Source organism: Mus caroli, chromosome 7 (genome assembly GCF_900094665.2).
Source record: "Mus caroli chromosome 7, CAROLI_EIJ_v1.1, whole genome shotgun sequence".
In the NCBI taxonomy this organism is placed as follows: Eukaryota; Metazoa; Chordata; class Mammalia; order Rodentia; family Muridae; genus Mus; species Mus caroli.
Window position 1 is genome coordinate 44,904,739 of NC_034576.1, and position 18,300 is coordinate 44,923,038.

Consider the following 18,300-nt stretch of genomic DNA (forward strand, 5'->3'; position numbering starts at 1 on the left):
GTCAGCCGACCCTGCGCCCTAGCTACTCCGGTGCTTTTCTGACCGGAAGAGCTAGTCCTTATGTCTTAAGGGTTTCCCAACTCTCAGTTCATTAGGGACTAAACTTTTAACGTGTAGTCTTATAGGGAACATTATAGATCCAATGCAGCAGACTATGGTGATAAAGATGGCACTACTAATGATGCTGGTGGTGACGGTGACATTGATGTGGTGACAATACTTGAAAGCAGCTGGGTATAAGCCAGTCTGTGGAACCAGCAGGCAGCCTCCTCCATGATTTCTGCTGCACTTCCGTGGTGGTGAGTGAGACTCTGGGTTGACTGTTACACTGTGTGGAATAGCAAGCAGACCTGCCTCCAGGTTCCTGCCCTGCTTTCCTTCGGTGATGGACTGTTATCTGGAACTGTTAACTGAAACAAACCCTCTCTGTCCCTACTTTGGTCTGGGTGTTTTATCACAGCAATAGAGCTGAAACTAGAACAGATGGGTTTTGCTACTTATTTTTCCCTGACATTAAAATAAATTAATATTAAAAAGCATGGGTGGAAATGTTAGGAACTCGGCTAGGCACCGAGGTTAAGCCCCAGGTTCATCTCTTCCACCGGCAAGTGTGTAGAGGGAAAAATTGGATCCCTTTATTTATTTCTTGTTGCATTAAGTGGTTAGTGCTACTCAAAATCGCCCCATGGCCATGGCACCATGAGTTTCTTGCTGCCACCCCAGTGTTCTGGATTCTCAAATGAAAGACACACATGTAGCCTTCTATTTTAATATGTCTTAAACAGCTCAATGGCTGTGCCACTCCCAAACTTTCACGTTGTTAATGCCTCCCTTCCGATATTCCTGAGTTATTACTTACTAAAATCTATGTTCTATCTTTGTTACCCTAGACCCAATGTGTGGCCCCTGGGGCTGCTCTTTCCTGGCTCTTATATGACTGGTATACTCTCGTTTCTGATGCTCTCAAGCCTGGATCTTATCCTTTCTCTGCATGGCGATTCTCCTCCTTCCTCTACCTTGGTTCCTTTGTCCGTGAATCCTAAAGTCCTGCCTATGTCTCCCTGCCCAGCTATTGGCTGCCAGCAACTTTATTTACCAATCATAACCAACTGGGGGCAGGGACTCAGTGTCTCGAGTAATTTGAGGAACCCAATTAACATAAGCGTTAAACCAAATCTACAATAATTTCTTTCCCAGGACTTTATGAACACAAGATGTGACTTCTCTCATTTCGTCCCACAGGAAAAACTTGTCATAAGTGTCCATGGCAGACCAACTAGGCAAGGAGATGATGGAGAGAGACAAAGAAGAATAAGTCTCCTGTGGGGACCGGCTGAACTGCACCAGCACCAGGTGTCTCTGGAACATTCCAGGAAGGGAACCATCCCAGGTTTAGTGAGCTGAAGAAATCTAGGCTTCTGGATAAATGGGAAGACTCCCTATGGGACCTGGACAAGGGGTGACATCACAGGGAGCCTGGCCATTAGTACCATCTGCTAATCAGAGCTGGCCAAGCTGGGGCGGATCATGTAAGAGTTCTAGGATCTAATTCTAGACACCCCCTCCCCCATCCCTCCAGTTTCCAGCTCCACATCCTTACTCTGACACTAGGGAATCTTGAAAGATTCTTCAAAGATGCGCAGATGCCAATGACAGAGAAATGAAGCAATTTTAAGTTCAGACAACTGGTGTCAGTTGCTTAAATGGGTCCTACACTCAGGTTTAAGAAGCACACTGGTAGAAAGGCTTCCCAATGAGGAAGGTAGTTGCCTTCTAATTATAGATGAATACACAAAGCTACATCTGATAGGGCCACAGAGGCACAGAGATGGGGTCAGAAACAGAAAGAACAGATCAGGGGCTGGAGGAAGAGTATATACTGCCCTTGCAAAGATCCCAAGTTGGGCTCCCAGCACCCATGTTGGGCAGCTCACAATCACCTGTAACTCCAACTACAGGTTATCTGATGCTCTCATCTGAACTCAGCATGAACTGCATTTACACACACACACACACACACACACACACACATTTGAAAATATATACGAATATATAAGAAAGTATGTTGTATATGCCCATGATCCCAGGCTTTGGAAGCTGGAAGCAGGAGGTTTGGGAGTTCAAGGTCATCTTAAGCTACATAGCAAGTTCTAGGACAGCCTGGGGTACTTGTGACCCTGTCTGTTTTAGTTAGTATTCTATTCCTGTGAAAAGACACTGTGACCACGGCAACTCTTACTTTAATCGGGGCTGGCTTACAGTTCAGAGGATTAGTCCATTACCATCATGGCAGGAAGCATGGTGGTAGACAGGCAGATATGGTGCTGGAGAAAAGCTGAGAGTTCTGCATCTGGATAGGCATGGAGCAGGGAGAGAGGATGACACTGGGCCTGGCTGAGCTGCTGAAACCTCATAGCCCTCTCTCAGTGACAGACTTCCTCCAACAAGGGTATACCTCCAATAATGCCACTTCCTATGAGTGACATTTTCATTCAAACCACCACACTGTCTCAAAAAAAAAAAAAAAAAAAACACAACTTAAATCAAAAAGCATAGATTAATCAACAATGATAAGCACAAATACAGGTTCAGTCCAGTTTTATGTTCACATGCAAGTGAACATTTGCAAAAATGTTAAGTATTATCAGTATTTCCTCTTACGTTAGAATCTTCTTTATGTTTTGTTCTCAAGTGCTTTTCTCTCACAAAGTATGTGCACTGTTTTTAAAAACCAGGAAAAGGAAACTGAGTTAAGGCACGTTTGGCAGCCCCTCAGCATCCAGCACTGCCATCTGCACTTTCTCTGAGCTACGTTCAGTGGTGCATCACCAATAGCAAAGCAGAGTGGAGCAGCATCTCTGTCTGTCTATCATCTTTTTTCTATCATCTATCTTGTATCTACCATTTACCTTTTATATATCATCTATCTTCTATCATCTATCTACCTTTCCATCATTATCTGTCATCTCTATGTCTCTATTTTCTATCATCTATCAATATATCATCTACTAACCCTTTTCTTTCTGCTATCTATTCTATCTATCTATCTATCTATCTATCTATCTATCTATCTATCTATCATCTATCTATCTATCTATCTATCATCCATCTATCCATTTATCCATCTATCTATCTATCTATCTATCTATCTATCTCTATTCTATCTATCTATCTATCTATCTATCTATCTATCTATCTATCATCCATCTATCTATCTATCTATCTATCTATCTCTATTCTATCTATCTATCTATCTATCTATCTATCTATCTATCTATCATCCATCTAGTTTGGGTTTAAATGTACATTGTCCCCAAAGGCCCATATATTTGTACAGTTGGTATCCAGCTGGTCGCAGTATTTTCTAAAGCCTTGGGATCTTTCAGACATGAGGCACAGCTTATAGAAGGGGGTGTCAAGGACTGGGCTTGGAAGATGATATCTACATCTAGTTCTGGCTTGAGCCTGCTGCTTCCTGATTCATCAAGATGTGGAGCCTCCACTACATGTACTCACTTGAGCACCATGTTGCCTTCCTCGCCATGATAGACTGAAACCATGAACAAGAATAAACCTTTCTATCCTTCATGTTTCTGTCAGCACCCTATCAACAAAGACAAGAAAGGTAACTAATACGTACAACATGAAACCATAAAGGGATTGCCTGGGGAGAGAAAGGAGCCTAGCGACTAATAGGATGCTAACAGGAGAAGGGGATGAACATGGCCAAAATATGTGATACACTTGGAAGAAAATATAGCAAAGTCTATCACTGTGTAAATAATGTATGCCAATTTCTAAGTAAAAATTAAATCTAAAACAGTCAATCTTATTACTGGAGAGATGGCTTAGTCGTTATGAGTACAGGCTACTCTTACAGATGTCTGGGTTCAGTTCCTAGCACCCATGTGGCCTCTCACAACCCTCTGTAACTCCAATTTCAGACTATCTGATGACCTCTTCTGGCCGCTGCAGGCAGGAGGCATGTAGGTGGCGCACAGGCGTGCATGCAGGCAAAACATTCACACACATACAGTTACAATAAAGTCAAGTGCTGGGTGGTGGTGCACATCTTTAATTCCAGGACTTGGAAAGAAGAGTTCAAGGGCTGTCTGGTCTGCAGAGCAAGTTCTAGGACAGCCAAGGCTACACAGAGAAACCCTGTCTTGGAAAAAACAAAAGGAAGAGGGGAGGAGAGGGGAGAGAGGAGGAGAAGAGGGGGCGGGGAAGGAGGGGGAGGGGAGAGAGGAGGAGAAGAGGGGGCGGGGAAGGAGGGGGAGGGGAGAGAGGAGTAAAAACGTCAAGCTTATGATTCCCAGGGCACGATAGCAGTTGTGTGGACAGGGCAGCATAGGGGCATGGGCAGCACAGAACGCCTGTGTCACGGAAGGAATGGCTCTGAAGCCCTGTGCATCACATGTCAACCTAGGTGACTCTTTCCTTCTCCAGAGCCAGCCTCCTGGGGCCACCATGCTTTCTCCAGCCATGGTCATGGTCATGCGGTCCTTTGCGGAACCTTTATCTCTGAGTACTCCGTGGTAGTGTCCTGCTGCCCCCACAGGTTCATGGGCTTCATCTCGTGAAAGCTGAGGGTCGCATAATGTATCTCTTCCTCTGTGGAGGAGGGGGCCGCCTCAAGTATGGGAGGCAGGGGCTCAGAGCTGTCATCTGCCTGGGATTCAACCAGAGGATTCTGTAAAGAGAGGAGAGAGTCAGAGAAGACAGCAGGGGCCCCTGGAGCCCCACATCTACTCACCCACAAACATTTTAAATTTTAAATTGCATGTATGTGTGTAGGGGTATATACACATATGGTGCAGTGCCTACAGATGCTAGAAGGTGGCATTTGATTCCCTAGAGCTGAGGTTAAAGGAGGTTGTGAGGAGCTCGATGTAGGTGCTGAGAACTGAACTCAGGTCTTCTGCTGGGGCAACACACTCTCTAAACCCAAGCCTCTCTCCAGCCTCCCATGTGCAATTTTTTTGGGGGGCGGGGGAGGGGAATCACCTTTACTCCTACTTTCTGAAAACATTTAATACTTAACAAGCACCCCGTCTCCCTAGCTCCACCAGCAAGATAGTAAGTACTTTTGCCTCTAGTTTATAGATGTGAAGCTGAGATGGAAATAAGCAACTCAACCAGAGTCCCTGGGAAAGCTGGTGCACAGCTGCCATGCTAGACTTAGGGGACAGAGGTAGAGACAGGAGACTCACTACAAGTTCAAGACAAGTGTGGTCTACATTGGAATTCCAGTTCAGTCTGGGCTACTGTAACAAGCCCTAAAGAGAAACCCAAACCAAAATCCCAGTTAAAACCATAATCCATTTCTTCTGACCCCCAATACCTATATTGTACTAGGGACACAAGTGTGAGATTCTTAGGCAGTTGTTGGATATTCTAAGGTGGAATGGGTATGACAGACGTAGGACCATGGCCTCTTTTATTCTTGATATATGTGTGTTACATCAGTGTGAGGTGTGTGTACACACATGAATGCCGAGGTAAAACGTCTATATCAGGGTCTTCCTTTATGGTGCTCCACCTTATTTTTTAAGACAGGGCCTCTCATTAACCCTGGAGCTCACCATTTGACCAGGTCCAGTTGTTTCTGCCCCTACCCCGGCACTATGGTTGTAGGTCTGCACCACTGTGCCTGGTGATCCAAACTCAACTCCTCATGCTTGCAAGCACTTTACCCACTGAGCAATCTCCTCGGCCCCAGCCTTTTGAAGGCGGTCATAATAGTGTCTGTTGAGTGCTCAGCGTGGTGTTTCTGTAATCCCAGCACTTGGGAAGCTGTGGCAGGAGGATTCCTGTGAGCTCAAGGTCAGTCTGGGCTATATCAAGGTTACTAGATCTGACAGGAGTATACAGCAAGACACATCTCAAAACAAATGATTCAACAGACATCTAATCATGATTCATGATACGGGCAAGACAGGGTGAGTGGCAGGTGCAGTGTCTTGATTCAGGCATGATGCCTGCTTCCAGGAGCTTCCACACTGCAGAGCAGGGTAAGGAACAGCTGCTGGCCAAAGAAATCTCATCTGATGAATGCCCCCTTAAGACACTCCCACCCCGAATACCTAGAACCTGTAAATATGTAAGCAGGAGGAACGTCACAGGTGGTACTGAGCTAAAGACAGGATTGGATAGAAACTGTATGAACATGCACCCAAATACACATACACTAGGCTCAAGAAAGAAAAGACAATGCTTTTAATTCATGTAACCCAAGGTGTAGCCAAGTTGAACCCTGCCTACCTTTAATGTTTTAAACTTTATTTTATTTTCATGTATGTGTATCTGTGTGTATCTGTGGGGGGGTGGTGGTTATGAATAGGTGAAGGCAGTACCCATGGAGGCCAAAACAGAGTGTTGGGTCCCATGGAGCTTGAGTAACAGGCAGATTGAGCTGCCTGATGTCGGGGGTGCTGAAATTGAACCTAAGTCTCCTGCAGGAACAGGGAGCACTTTTAGCCTCTGACCTACCTCTTCAGCTTTCTTGTCTACCTTTAAATGCACCCAGGACACTAACGGTAGCCTACAATAGGGCAAAATCATTGAACACAATGTCTGTTTTATACTTAAGTATTGAATAGCAACATTAAAACAGAGGAAGGAGAAAAAGAAAAGAGAAGAAAAGAAAAACCATGGACCACACACCCCATGGCCTTGGGGCCACAGAGTGGAGGCTGTGATACATGGCTGGTGCTCAGAATCACAGAGAAGATTGAATCGCATGCTACTGGTTCCAGTAGATAATCAAAACTCAAACTTGGAAGTATGATTTCCACAGAATGGGTATTGCTTTTGGGTGATGTTAAAACTAAAAAAGCTTCTAAGCTGGGCTGACAAGATGGCTCAGGGGTAAAGATGCTTGCTGCCAAGCCTAATGATCTGAGTTCAATCCCTGACACCCACATGGCAGAAGAAGAGAACCAACTCCTGAATGCACACCCTGGCATGCACACACACACACACACACACACACACACACACACACACCACAAAATAAATGAATGTAGAAATGTAGTAAAACCTTAAAAAGAAAACTCACAAATCTAAACACGTATAACAGGAAACATTGTATACCTGGACTGTTTGTACCTGAACCCTCAACCCTTGTCAAACAGTCAGTCAAACAATACATTCTGTGTTGGAGAGATGGCTCATAGGTTAAGACAACATACTGTTCTGCCAGAGGACCAGGATTCAATTCCCAGCACTCACATTACATATAGCTCCAGGGGACCCAGCTCCCTCTTTTGTCCTCCATGGGTACCACACCCGAGTGTGTGTGTTCAGACATATAATTGAACAATCTGCGCTCCTCCTTTTCTGCCGCAAACTCTTTCCTGCAGTCTCTTCACCTCAGTGACCTGCACCTCTCTCTTCCTGTCTACTCAAGGTAAACCTCCGAGTCAGCTTCCAACCTCTTTCACTCATCATCCTGCATCCCCTGTCACTCAAACCCCACTCTCAGCCCACATGTATCCCTTTCATGAGTGATCCATCAGCCAGTCCAGATTTCCTCCACATCATCTCTAGAATCCTTCCTAATGCCTCTGCCTCTGTCCTCCCCTTGCCAAGGTGTTGGCTGCTGTTGCATCCAGAGGCATCCACAGAGGTAACAGATTGTTCCTTTCCCGTGGAAGTTACAGTAAGCTCGTTCCTCATAGTGGTTTGTTTGCTCAGAAGTGATTTGTACACTCAACTTCTTCAAAATCACTTCCTGTGGTGGCCCATCCTTCCCCTGTCTCTTCACACAGCCCTCATGGCTGCTCTTCCACTCACTGCCTGCTGCCTCCTCTTTCTGAGAGGATTACTAAATCTAGAGCACAGACTAGATAGATAGATAGATAGATAGATAGATAGATAGATAGATAGATAATGACTGAGTCCAAGGTTTTCTACGGTTCTTCAAGATGGGTCCCTGGAGCCTGGTCTTTGTTAGTACTTAATATTTCACAAGTGGATGAAAGGAAGGGACTTGGGGCGATGGCCCAGTGGTAAAGTGCTTGCTGTGGAAGTATGGGGGCCAGGATTTGGATCCCTAGAAATGATGTAAATGCCAGCTGGATGTGGTGGCTCACCCATAACTCTAGCTTTAGAAGGCAGAGGCAGGGGATCCCTGGCTAGTGAAAATAACATCAGTGATCTCTGGGGTTGGTTAAGTGGCCTTGCCTCAGTGACAAGGTGGAAGAGCCACTGAGGACGATCCCAGTCATCAATCTCAAGCCTCCTCTTACATGTGCATCTACGTGCACGCATACTCCTACAAGCACACAACACATGCACACGTGCACACACACACACACCTCCTCTTACATGTGCATCTACGTGCATTCATACTCCTACAAGCACACAACACATGCACACGTGCACACACACACACACACACACCTCCTCTTACATGTGCATCTACGTGCATGCATACTCCTACAAGCACACAACACGTGCACACATGCACACACACACAGACACACACACACACACACACACACACCTCCTCTTACATGTGCATCTATGTGCATGCATACTCCTACAAGCACACAACACATGCACATACCTCTCTACAGCTTTGTGTCCTTAGAGGGAGATGGGATGAGAACCTGTGAACTTGAGGTAGAAAAGAAAAAAAAGGAGAAAGACAATCTGAGACAATCTGAGTCCTCCCTGCTCAGTCAGAGAGCAAGCAGTGTGGACAGACACTATTTACTATCATCGAGTTGGGAAATGGGCTAGAGAGGTCCACTTGTAAGACACCCAACTGGGACCACACTCAGCAGAACAACCCAGGATCCATCTCAGGGGAGGAGTCCAGGCAGGAGGACCCTGGGCTTGAACACAGGCACACTGGTCACTCACCTGAGAAACTGAGACCTTGAGGGCATTTGGGTGCGGAGCTACCACAGTTGGCCTGGCTGGTTTCCTCCTGTAGGATCTTACTCTGGGTGAAGGACACCAAGGAGCCTCTAAGTATGGCAGGAAGGAGTGCAGGTGGCAGACTCCCCCACCCTCTGCTTGCAGTTAAGTCTGTGACGGGTGGTCAAGGTGGCCAGTGCTCCCGTCACAGAGGCTCCTGTGTTGGAAAGCAGCTCCCACCATCTGGGATGGTGGAGCCTGAGGGTTGCAACCTTCCAGACTTCTACACACTCACCATATCCCTAGACCACAGCTTCCCCTGACTTCAGGCTCCCCACCCACCTAGGTCTCTCCCCCAGGCCTGGACTCAGGGTCAGGTATCAGGCTTGTCCCTCACCATGTGGGGTTTTTCTTCCCCACCAAGGCCGATACTCACACCAGGAGGAGGATGCAGACAGATAGGAAAAGGAGGGCTGTGACTCCTGAACCCACAAAGGTCCCCATCATCATTTCGGATAAAGTTGCACTGCCTGCAGACAGAGAATGCTAAGAAACCTCGCCTCTCCTCCTACACTAGCCCCACACAGGAAGCTGAACTTACTTTCCACCTTTCTCAACCCTAGCTCAGATATCAGAACAGGGACCGGGGGTGGAAGGGACAAGAGAAGGCAGAGGGGACATAAAAAGCTGGGCAGCAGCTTTGTTTGGTATCCTTTTCAGCAGAGAATTATTTTGCATTTTAAAATTGGATCATTGGGGCTGGTGAGATGGCTCAGTGGGTAAGAGCACCCAACTGCTCTTCCAAAGGTCCAGAATTCAAATCCCAGCAACCACATGGTGGCTCTCAACCATCCCTAACAAGATCTGACTCCCTCTTCTCCCTCTTCTGGAGTGTCTGAAGACAGCTACAGTGTACTTACATATAATAAATAAATAAATCTTTAAAAAAATAATACAATTGGATCATTAAATATATCTCAGCATGTATTAGGGTCTGGGTTCCAACCCCAAATTTATAACAGGCAAAGGAATATTTCACCCCAGCCAGATGTAGTAAAGAATGCCTGTCATTCTAGCTACCTCTGAAGCAAAGGCAGGAGGCCCTCAAATGCAAGGGGTTTCTGGGCTATAAACTGAGTTCAATGTCTGCCTGGGAAACTTGATGAGTCTATCTCACAATAAAAATAAAAACGTGGGCTGGGGATATAGGTCAACTGTTAAGTGCCTGCCCAGAATCCCCAAGTGACGGGATGGGATCCGGGCCACCACACAGGGTTGACCACTGAGTTGTTTCACATTTATTTTACACTGTTTTGCTTTGGTTCAGTTTCCCCTTGAATTTTATGTCCTTTCCTCCTGGCCTGCAGAAGCAAGGATCTTGTACTCAAAGCTCAGCCATCTAAGTCCCAGCCATCAAAGTCTCAGCCATCTAAGTCCCAGACCCTCCCCTCAGTTCAGGATTTGCTGTTTCTTGAAGTAACTCCTCTCCCTGACCCACACCCTCCTCACAGCAGGAGTAAGACAGTAAGGTTTTGGATAGCCAGAACATTATAGGCCTCACAGCTCAGCAAGACTTGAGCTAAGGTTCCCCACCGCCACCCCCCATGAAGCTAACAAGGCTAATGGGGAGACTGCCAGGATGACACAGGGGTTGACCTCCTCCTGCCTGCCTGCCTCTGGCCCACAAACCACTCACTCTGTGGAGACAGGCTCAGGGAAATGTGTTGGGAGCCCAGGGCATGTTGAGCTTGGCAGGTGTACACTCCTCCGTGCTTAAGATGCACTGGAAACAGCTCCAGGAGCCCGGGCTTGGACAACTTTGATGGGCACAGGGTCAGATTATCCCAGGACCAGCTTAGGTTCGCAGGGGGATAGCTGTCGGTGCTGCAGATGAGACGCAGTGACTGGCCCTCAGAGATAGGAAGAGATGAGCCATTCTTCAGGATTGTGGAAACTGTAGAGAAGGAGCCAGAGTCAGTGTGATGTGGTTAAGAAAAGGTACACTAGAATCCAGAGAGGGCATTGCCACAGCAGTAGGGAGCAAAGGATAGGAAAACATGGGCGTTCACTTATCGCCACAGCAAGAACCTAAACTTGCCTCATTGCCATGTGAACTACTTGACTATAAGCCTCAAAATGAAAGAGAACATGTGATCCAGGTATACACTTGGAGTTGATGATGAGAGAGAGTCCGACAAACAGAGGTCGGGTGGGGGAAGGGGGAGACAGAGACAGAGAGCGACAGAAACAGAGGGACAGAAAAGAGGGGTTGAGGACTGAAGGCAGTGTCTCATATAGCTCAGGCTGGCTTCAAACTCACAATGTAGCAAGGATGACCTTTAACTCCTAATCCTCCTGCTTCCGCCTCCTAAGTGCAGGTGTGCATTACTGTGCCCAGCTTATGCGGTTCTGGGAATGGGACCCAGGGTTCTGTGCCTGCTGGGCAAGTAGTCTATGAGTTGAGCCACATTCCATGCATTTAGGGGTTTATCACTCAAAAGACACACACTGTTGTCGTAGATATAAGACCTATTCACTATTCATTGCTGGTGGCACAGGGAACTCCATGGCTTTGCTGCCCATTGGTACTAGAAACCCACAGAATTAGATCCATGAGTTCTGGGTACTGTGGTCATAGAGACCAAAGACAATCTCTGCTACTGACATCTGGTTCCTCTCAGAACCTCAGGTGGACAAGCCCAGGCTCACAGCCTATGTGGACAGGACACTGGTCACTTATAGACTGGACACTGAGCTTCTGAAAACAGCACTGTATGTTTTGAGTGCCTAACTGTGTAGCTATGTCTCTTTGCACAAGAACTCAGAGCACAGCTACTGGGGAAATGCAGGTAGATCCAAAAGTGGGGAGAAGGTCCTGGATGGTGTGGCTCTGCTATATGCTTATCACTCTGTACCTGTGGTGGTCAAGGGGCATTGCACATCTGGGAAAGTGAGGGGTTGATACCTAGGAAAATACCTAGGAAACTCCTAGGAGTTTCAGGGGAGTTGATCCAGTGATTCCCCAAGGAGGAACCTCTTGTCTCCAGGGTGAGCCCAGTGTGAGGCAGAATCAGCCTTCCCTGAACAGAAGAGATGCTATATCCCCCACCCAGGATGGTACCTACCTGAGTCAGCTCCTTGATAGATGGTCACAGTCAGATTCTTTGGAGCATCTAAGAGAGAATGACACAGTGAACTCATCAACCGCCCTCTGTCCCCAGCAGGTGCCTAGGTGGGTATGGCAGGGAGCCATCATCCTGATGATCCCCCTTATCAGGATTTTAGGACCTAGTGGCCAGACCCTGACCCCACCCTGGGGACCACTTTGTACTAGAAAAACAGGCATCCCAGCCCAGCCTCACATGACACGTTGAGACGGATGGTCATTCTTGTGGACACATCAGTTCCAGGCAGGGTCACCTGACAAGTGAGGTTGGTGCCATGGTCCTGAGGCTGGGGGGTGATGGTTAGCACTGAGGAGCCCGTAGTGTTGGCGCTCAAAAATGACACAGAGGTACCAGTCCAGGAGAAGATGGGGGGTGCCGTCCACCCACAGCCCCAAGGCACAGAGCAGGTCAGGTTGCTGGGATGGCCAGCTTCAAGCGTCTCCGGGAGAAGAATTTGGGGGGTGTTAGTGAGGGCTGGTGAGGAAAGGGGAGAAATGGATCATCAGGATGGGGTCAGGTGCAGCTTCAGAGGAAGCCCCGGCTCTGATCCAGCTCCTCCCCTGAGCCCTGATACTCAAACCCAGCTGCTCCCAGGACAGAGTTCTATCCCAGCCCTGCCCTGAGGCGTGATCCCGTACACTGCCCCCAACCCATGGCATCTTTGCAGACCATGTCTGACCTGTTACATCCAGAGTCATCTTGTCCCAAATGTAATTATACTTTGTTTTTCCATGCTCCAGGCGAAAGAAGTATAACCCCGCATCCTTCTTTCTGACCTCTCTGATGCTCAGGGAGCAGTCATTCCTCCGAGGGTCTCCGAGCAGGAAGAATCGATCCTGGATTTCCTTCACTACTTTACTCCATATGTTATTTGTGGCCACGATGGAATCGCTGCGTCTGTTGGGTCCTTCCCTGAACCAGAATCCATGAACCGGGTCTGAGTCAGTCCAGTCAGTTGACCTCTTGAGATAGGAAAAGTTACAGGGCACAAGGACACACAGGCCCTCCTGCACCACCACCTTCCTTTCCACATTCAGGGTGAAAGCCTTCCTGGGGTTCTGACCCTCCACACCCTTTATCCCCCAGAGCAGCAGCAGCAACAGCAGCATGTCCAGCTAAAACTGTCTCTCCAGGCTCTGCTTTGAGGAACTAAGAGATGCAAGGCCCTGAGGAAGCCCCAGCGGAAGCAGGGGTGAGGCCAGGAAAGTGGCTGCCTCAGGAGGAGGAGCTTCAGACCCAGGCACTGTCAGGACCCTTGAGTATCAGCTACTTACCACCCAGACCTACTCCTGAGACCAAAAATGGCCTCTCCCACATTCACCAGTTCAGGGCCTGACCACCTCTCCTCCTTCTCTACTAACCTTGGTCTTTGAGTGACATTTTTTGCCCAGTGAAAATGCATTTGCTCCCTCCAGAGCCCCCCAGAGCTTTCCCTGAGGCTGATGATATTGGTGGAGTTGGGGATGGTTCTAGGGCATAGGGAAGAAGGGGGACTGGGAGGTACAGGCTGGGAAGCATCCCTCCTTCCTTTAGCAGCTTGTCCTGGCTCACCACCCTCTCTGCACAATGACCTGAGACTTGTTCCCAAAGCTCCACTGTCCAATTAGGAGATGGATCTCAGGCCCCTAGAGCATCTCACAGCCAGAGATTCAGTGAAGGTAGCAAAGACTGAATGGCTAGTTGCTATAGAGGGGTTTGTATAGACATAATGTTACTGTGCAGTGTGTAAAGATTGTCCTTGTATTGTTCAAATGCTGATTTCTGTGCCCCCATATCTGGTTGCAAAACATTGCTCCCCAATTATTCCCTGATTGGTCAATAAAGAAGCTGATCAGTCAATGACTGAACCGGGGGGAGAATAGGACTGGACTTCCTCCCAGCTAGGGACAGGGGGACAGAGAAAGGAAGTGGGGATTCACCACGGGGAGACAGTCCAGGAGATATGCAGAAAGACCTGGATCCCAGGGAGGCAGATCAGTACTACAAGGCAAGTATCACTGGGACATAGCCAGATTAATTTAGAGGATTATAGTAGACTGGTACTGCTCAATTGTTTTGCCCTTAAAGCTTGTTAAATCAATATAATAGTCCAATCTCAATTATTTAGGAGTTAGTTGGATTAAGAGTAAAACTGCAACAAACACTTTACATATTGCCACTGGCTTAGTCAGGGTTTGCATTCCTGCACAAATATCATGACCAAGAAGCAGGTTGGGGAGGAACGGGTTTATTCAGCTTACACTTCCACATTGCTGTTCATCCCCAAAGGAAGTCAGGACTGGAACTCAAGCAGGTCAGGAAGCAGGAGCTGATGCAGAGGCCATGGAGGGATGATACTTACTGGCTTGCTTCCTCTGGGCATGCTCAACTTGCTTTCTTATAGACCCCAAGACTACCATCCCAGGGATGGCACCACCCACAATGGGCCCTCCCCACTTGATCACTAATTGAGAAAATGCCCCACAGCTGGATCTCATGGAGGCACTTCCCCAACTGATGCTTCTTTCTGTGTGATAACTCCAGCTGTGTCAAGTTGATACACAAAACCAGCCAGTACAACGACTAACAGGTGGAGATTAACATTCTTCCCACTAAAACCTATCAAGGGAACTGAATATATAGCAAGCTTGGTAGAGTGTTTGTTTTATATTCACAGAGCTCTAGGTTCCATCTCCTGCACCACATAGGTTGTGTGTGGTAGTATGTGCCTGCCAACTTGGCACTTAGGAATAGGAGGCAAGAGGGTCAGAAGTCCAATGTCAATTTTGGTTGGTTACATAGTGAGTTTCAGCTCAGCCTTGGCTTCAGCAGACCCAGGCTCAAAACATATACGCCAAAACAAACACAGCACAAGCCAAAATACAGCAAGGTTACAGAGGGGAGTCTCACTCACAGTAGATCAGGGGATATGGAGGCTGAAATTTTGTACTGAAACTTGGTAGAGAGAAGATTGTCAAATGGAAATCTATTTTTTTTTTTTTTTTTTTTTTTTTTTTGGTTTTTCGAGACAGGGTTTCTCTGTATAGCCCTGGCTGTCCTGGACCTCACTTTGTAGACCAGGCTGGCCTCGAACTCAGAAATCCGCCTGCCTCTGCTTCCCGAGTGCTGGGATTAAAGGCGTGCGCCACCACGCCCGGCTTCAAATGGAAATCTAATGTAGCTGATCTAGCAAGCAAGGAGACATTTTAAAGAGATGCTGTGCCTTCCATTTGCTATCACATTTTTTTGGGGGGGGAGGATAAAGGGCTCCAAAGAGTTAAACTTTCCACAGGAGTACCATGCTGGAGTCAGAGAAATGCTAAAGTCCAGATGATACCCACAGGCTGAACTCAAAACCCAGGAAGAATCCACACAGTTTTGACAAAACTTACTGGAACACCTTGCGAGCCAAACAAGGATCTGTCAACGATGGGCTGTATCAAACCTTTAGCAGGACTCCTTTGTTTGTTTGTTCGTTTCGTTTTGTTTTGTTTTTTTGAGACAGGGTTTCTCTGTATAGCCCTGGCTGTCCTGGAACTCACTTTGTAGACCAGGCTAGCCTCGAACTCAGAAATCCACCTGCCTCTGCCTCCGAAGTGCTGGGATTAAAGGTGTGCACCACCACGGCCCAGCTTTTAGCAGGACTTTTAATCATACATACTTTTTTTTTATGAATTCAGTAAATATTTATTGAGAACTCGTATCTCTAACTCTAAGGAGCATGTGACAGACCCCTTACCTCCAAAGGGCTAACCCACTAAAGCAGAGCTGCCTGGCTCTCACTCAGTCACTGTCAGCATTTAATTCATCCTGAAACATGTGCCAGACATGGACTTTCTGTGTAAAGGCAAATAGTTATGGTGGGAGGGGACTGGCTCACATCTGGGTGTCTGTGTAAGGTTAGAGGATGACTCTGGGGAGTTGGTAATCTCCTTCATTCTGAAGAAGAAGAGTACTGGGCACCGGGTGCCAGCCCTGAAATCTTACGTAAATCCTTGTAGATGGCTACGGTGAGTTTTGATGCCTGTGCATGGCCTTCTGACCCTGTGCCCAGTACCCTTCTCCCTTTCACACTTTCCCACCCCTGCTGCGGCTTCGTTCTCTGACCTCTGCCTTTGGACACTGCCAGCCTCCTGTTCCTCCTCACTTCCTCTGCTCTTCTGGGAAGGGCCTGGCTATCTTTGCATCCCTGGTTCCTTATCCACTGTGACTATATGAACAGCTTCTTTAAAGTTCCCTCTTCATTAAGGACACCCACCAATGCTTCAGATCATCTCTGCAACAATACTTTTGGATGCTGCTCAAAAAGACTGGTTTAAGGATTTCTGTCCTAAAGCTTTATTATTTATCAAGGAATTCATAATATAGCTAAGGGTGCTTCTGTGGCACTGTCAGTCCCCACCACGACACACTGGATTCACAAGATCTCTACTATCCAAACTATTTGACGGACAATAGCAACTTATAATGGTCAGATCCTATAATTTAATGTTTGGTTTTGTATAAATTTAACTGTTCATTCAAATACCTATTACATTCATCACAAATTATATAATTTAAAAATCTAACTAGGAGATGCTGTCAAGTCACATACCTCTATGATCAATTAGCCTTTTAAATTTCAAAGTTAAAAACTACATCCAATTCTGTGAATTTGAATTTTCAAATGCTCCTGAAAAGAGTTGGCACTCATCCTTCCACTTTGCTGTTTTTGTTTTAAAGCACAGTCCATTTGTCTCAGAGGTACTCTCTTCTCCCAGTGAGGCAGCAGTCACCACAGTGTGACCTGTGGTGTCGTACCCTCCACTCAAAGGCATTCTCTCTTTCCATGAAAAAAATGAACAGGAAGGGACAAGCGCCCGCTTTCCCTGTTCTGTTGATTCTTGGTGCTTNCATTGTATTGTGAATGCCTGATTTNAATTGTACAGCAACNACAAATACCAGNATTTATTCTGAAAGGCTGTGTGTTCCAACAAGCATATATTAGCAGCTTCCAACTCGGTCTCTAGGAATGATTCTCAGTTCTGAGCCGTGCTTCAGGAAAACATTCCCAGCAGTCTGTGCAGATTTATTCCTATTCCATCATTAGTAATGATCGCACTTGTAGCTGCAGGAACTTTAAATTCTTCTGCTGCAAACTTTAGCACTGCTGTGAACACTGTACTTCCAGGAACACTGAGAACTTTGTACGGCAGCCTCGGGTCCGACATCAACGTGATTTTAAAGGACACCTTCGACATGGTAGAACCGCCTGACACACATCGCCCATACATACTTCTCGATCTGTAATTAAACCTAAACTTCTTATCAGGACCCTGAAGATAGACTTGAGGTCTATTAGGTCTGTTAGGGCTACTAGCGCTCAAGCATTGACCTAGAAAACTACAATAACACAGATTTTAAAAAGAGGTAAAAACTCTCTTCCTTGTGCAAGGAAAGGTTTTTTGTTGGAGGCAGAATTCAGGCTCACTTACATTAGGCATATGCTCTACGACTGAGCCACATCCCCAGCCCCTCACTGGGGGATTCTAGGCAGGAGCTCTAATCCTGAACCACACTATCAGTGCCTCATTGGGAGACTCTAGGAAAGGGTTCTCCTATTGAGTCATGCCCCTACCCTCTCACTGGTATTCTGTACTGCTGAGTCATGGCCACAGCCTAACAAAACATATTTCTTCCCTGCTGTTGTCTCTTACTCTTGCCTGGCTCCAGAGGACCACCTGTCTGTTCAGAATCTTCCCCAAGGGGTTCAACTGAAGAGAAGACATAAAGTGAGAAACACCAGCCTTGTATTGTCTCCCCTCAGGGATGGTCAGCAATTCCTAGAAGACTGTTTAACTTGTGGTGGGAGCTAGGAGGGAGTGGAGATAATCCTGAGAGGTCAAGTCTCTTTTGACTTATGTCAGTTTTCCTTGAAACATTTAAGATAGGGAAAATATATATAACACATCTGAAAAGTGACCCAGAGATATACCACAAGAGAAATGCCATCAAGAAACTTCCCATTGTGAGCCTCCTGGGTCATCCACCTACTCCTTTCCTTATTTCTACATTTGCTCCTTGTTATGCCTAGTCTTGGTTGTTAATGAAACTACATCTGGAATTAGTCAAAACCCAAGTGGTTGGGCATACCTATGAGGGTTTCCCCCCTTAATTAAATCATTGGAAGTGGGAAGACCCACTTTTAATCTGGATCTTTTGCAGTGAGAAAATAAACCTTTAATACAGATCTTTTGATATGAGAAGATCCATCCTTAATCTGTGCCACACCTTCTGCAGTAGAGCC

General features: G+C 46.8%; 2 protein-coding genes and 1 pseudogene across 2 annotated transcripts in view; 1 reads left to right on the forward strand and 2 right to left on the reverse strand.

Annotated features, from left to right (window-relative positions):
* Positions 1-2,060, forward strand: part of Ceacam18 (carcinoembryonic antigen related cell adhesion molecule 18) — a 19,696-nt gene extending 17,636 nt beyond the window's left edge. Inside the window, exon 6 of the mRNA XM_021167520.1 lies at positions 1,243-2,060. Coding sequence (XP_021023179.1) covers positions 1,243-1,280 — 38 coding nt within the window. The 3' untranslated portion in view covers positions 1,281-2,060. The remainder of the gene's footprint in view (positions 1-1,242) is intronic.
* A 2,218-nt stretch (positions 2,061-4,278) lies between these two features.
* Positions 4,279-13,151, reverse strand: LOC110299045 (sialic acid-binding Ig-like lectin 12). Its single transcript, XM_021168634.2, has 7 exons — positions 12,715-13,151; positions 12,231-12,509; positions 11,994-12,041; positions 10,565-10,822; positions 9,305-9,398; positions 8,872-8,953; positions 4,279-4,693 (listed from the first exon to the last, which is right to left on the reverse strand). The coding sequence occupies exons 1-7, from the start codon at positions 13,142-13,144 to the stop codon at positions 4,496-4,498; spliced, it is 1,389 nt and encodes a 462-aa protein (XP_021024293.1). The 5' UTR covers positions 13,145-13,151; the 3' UTR covers positions 4,279-4,495.
* Positions 13,152-16,965: 3,814 nt separating this feature from the next.
* LOC110299085 lies at positions 16,966-17,260 on the reverse strand (annotated as a pseudogene).
* Positions 17,261-18,300: the final 1,040 nt, after the last annotated feature.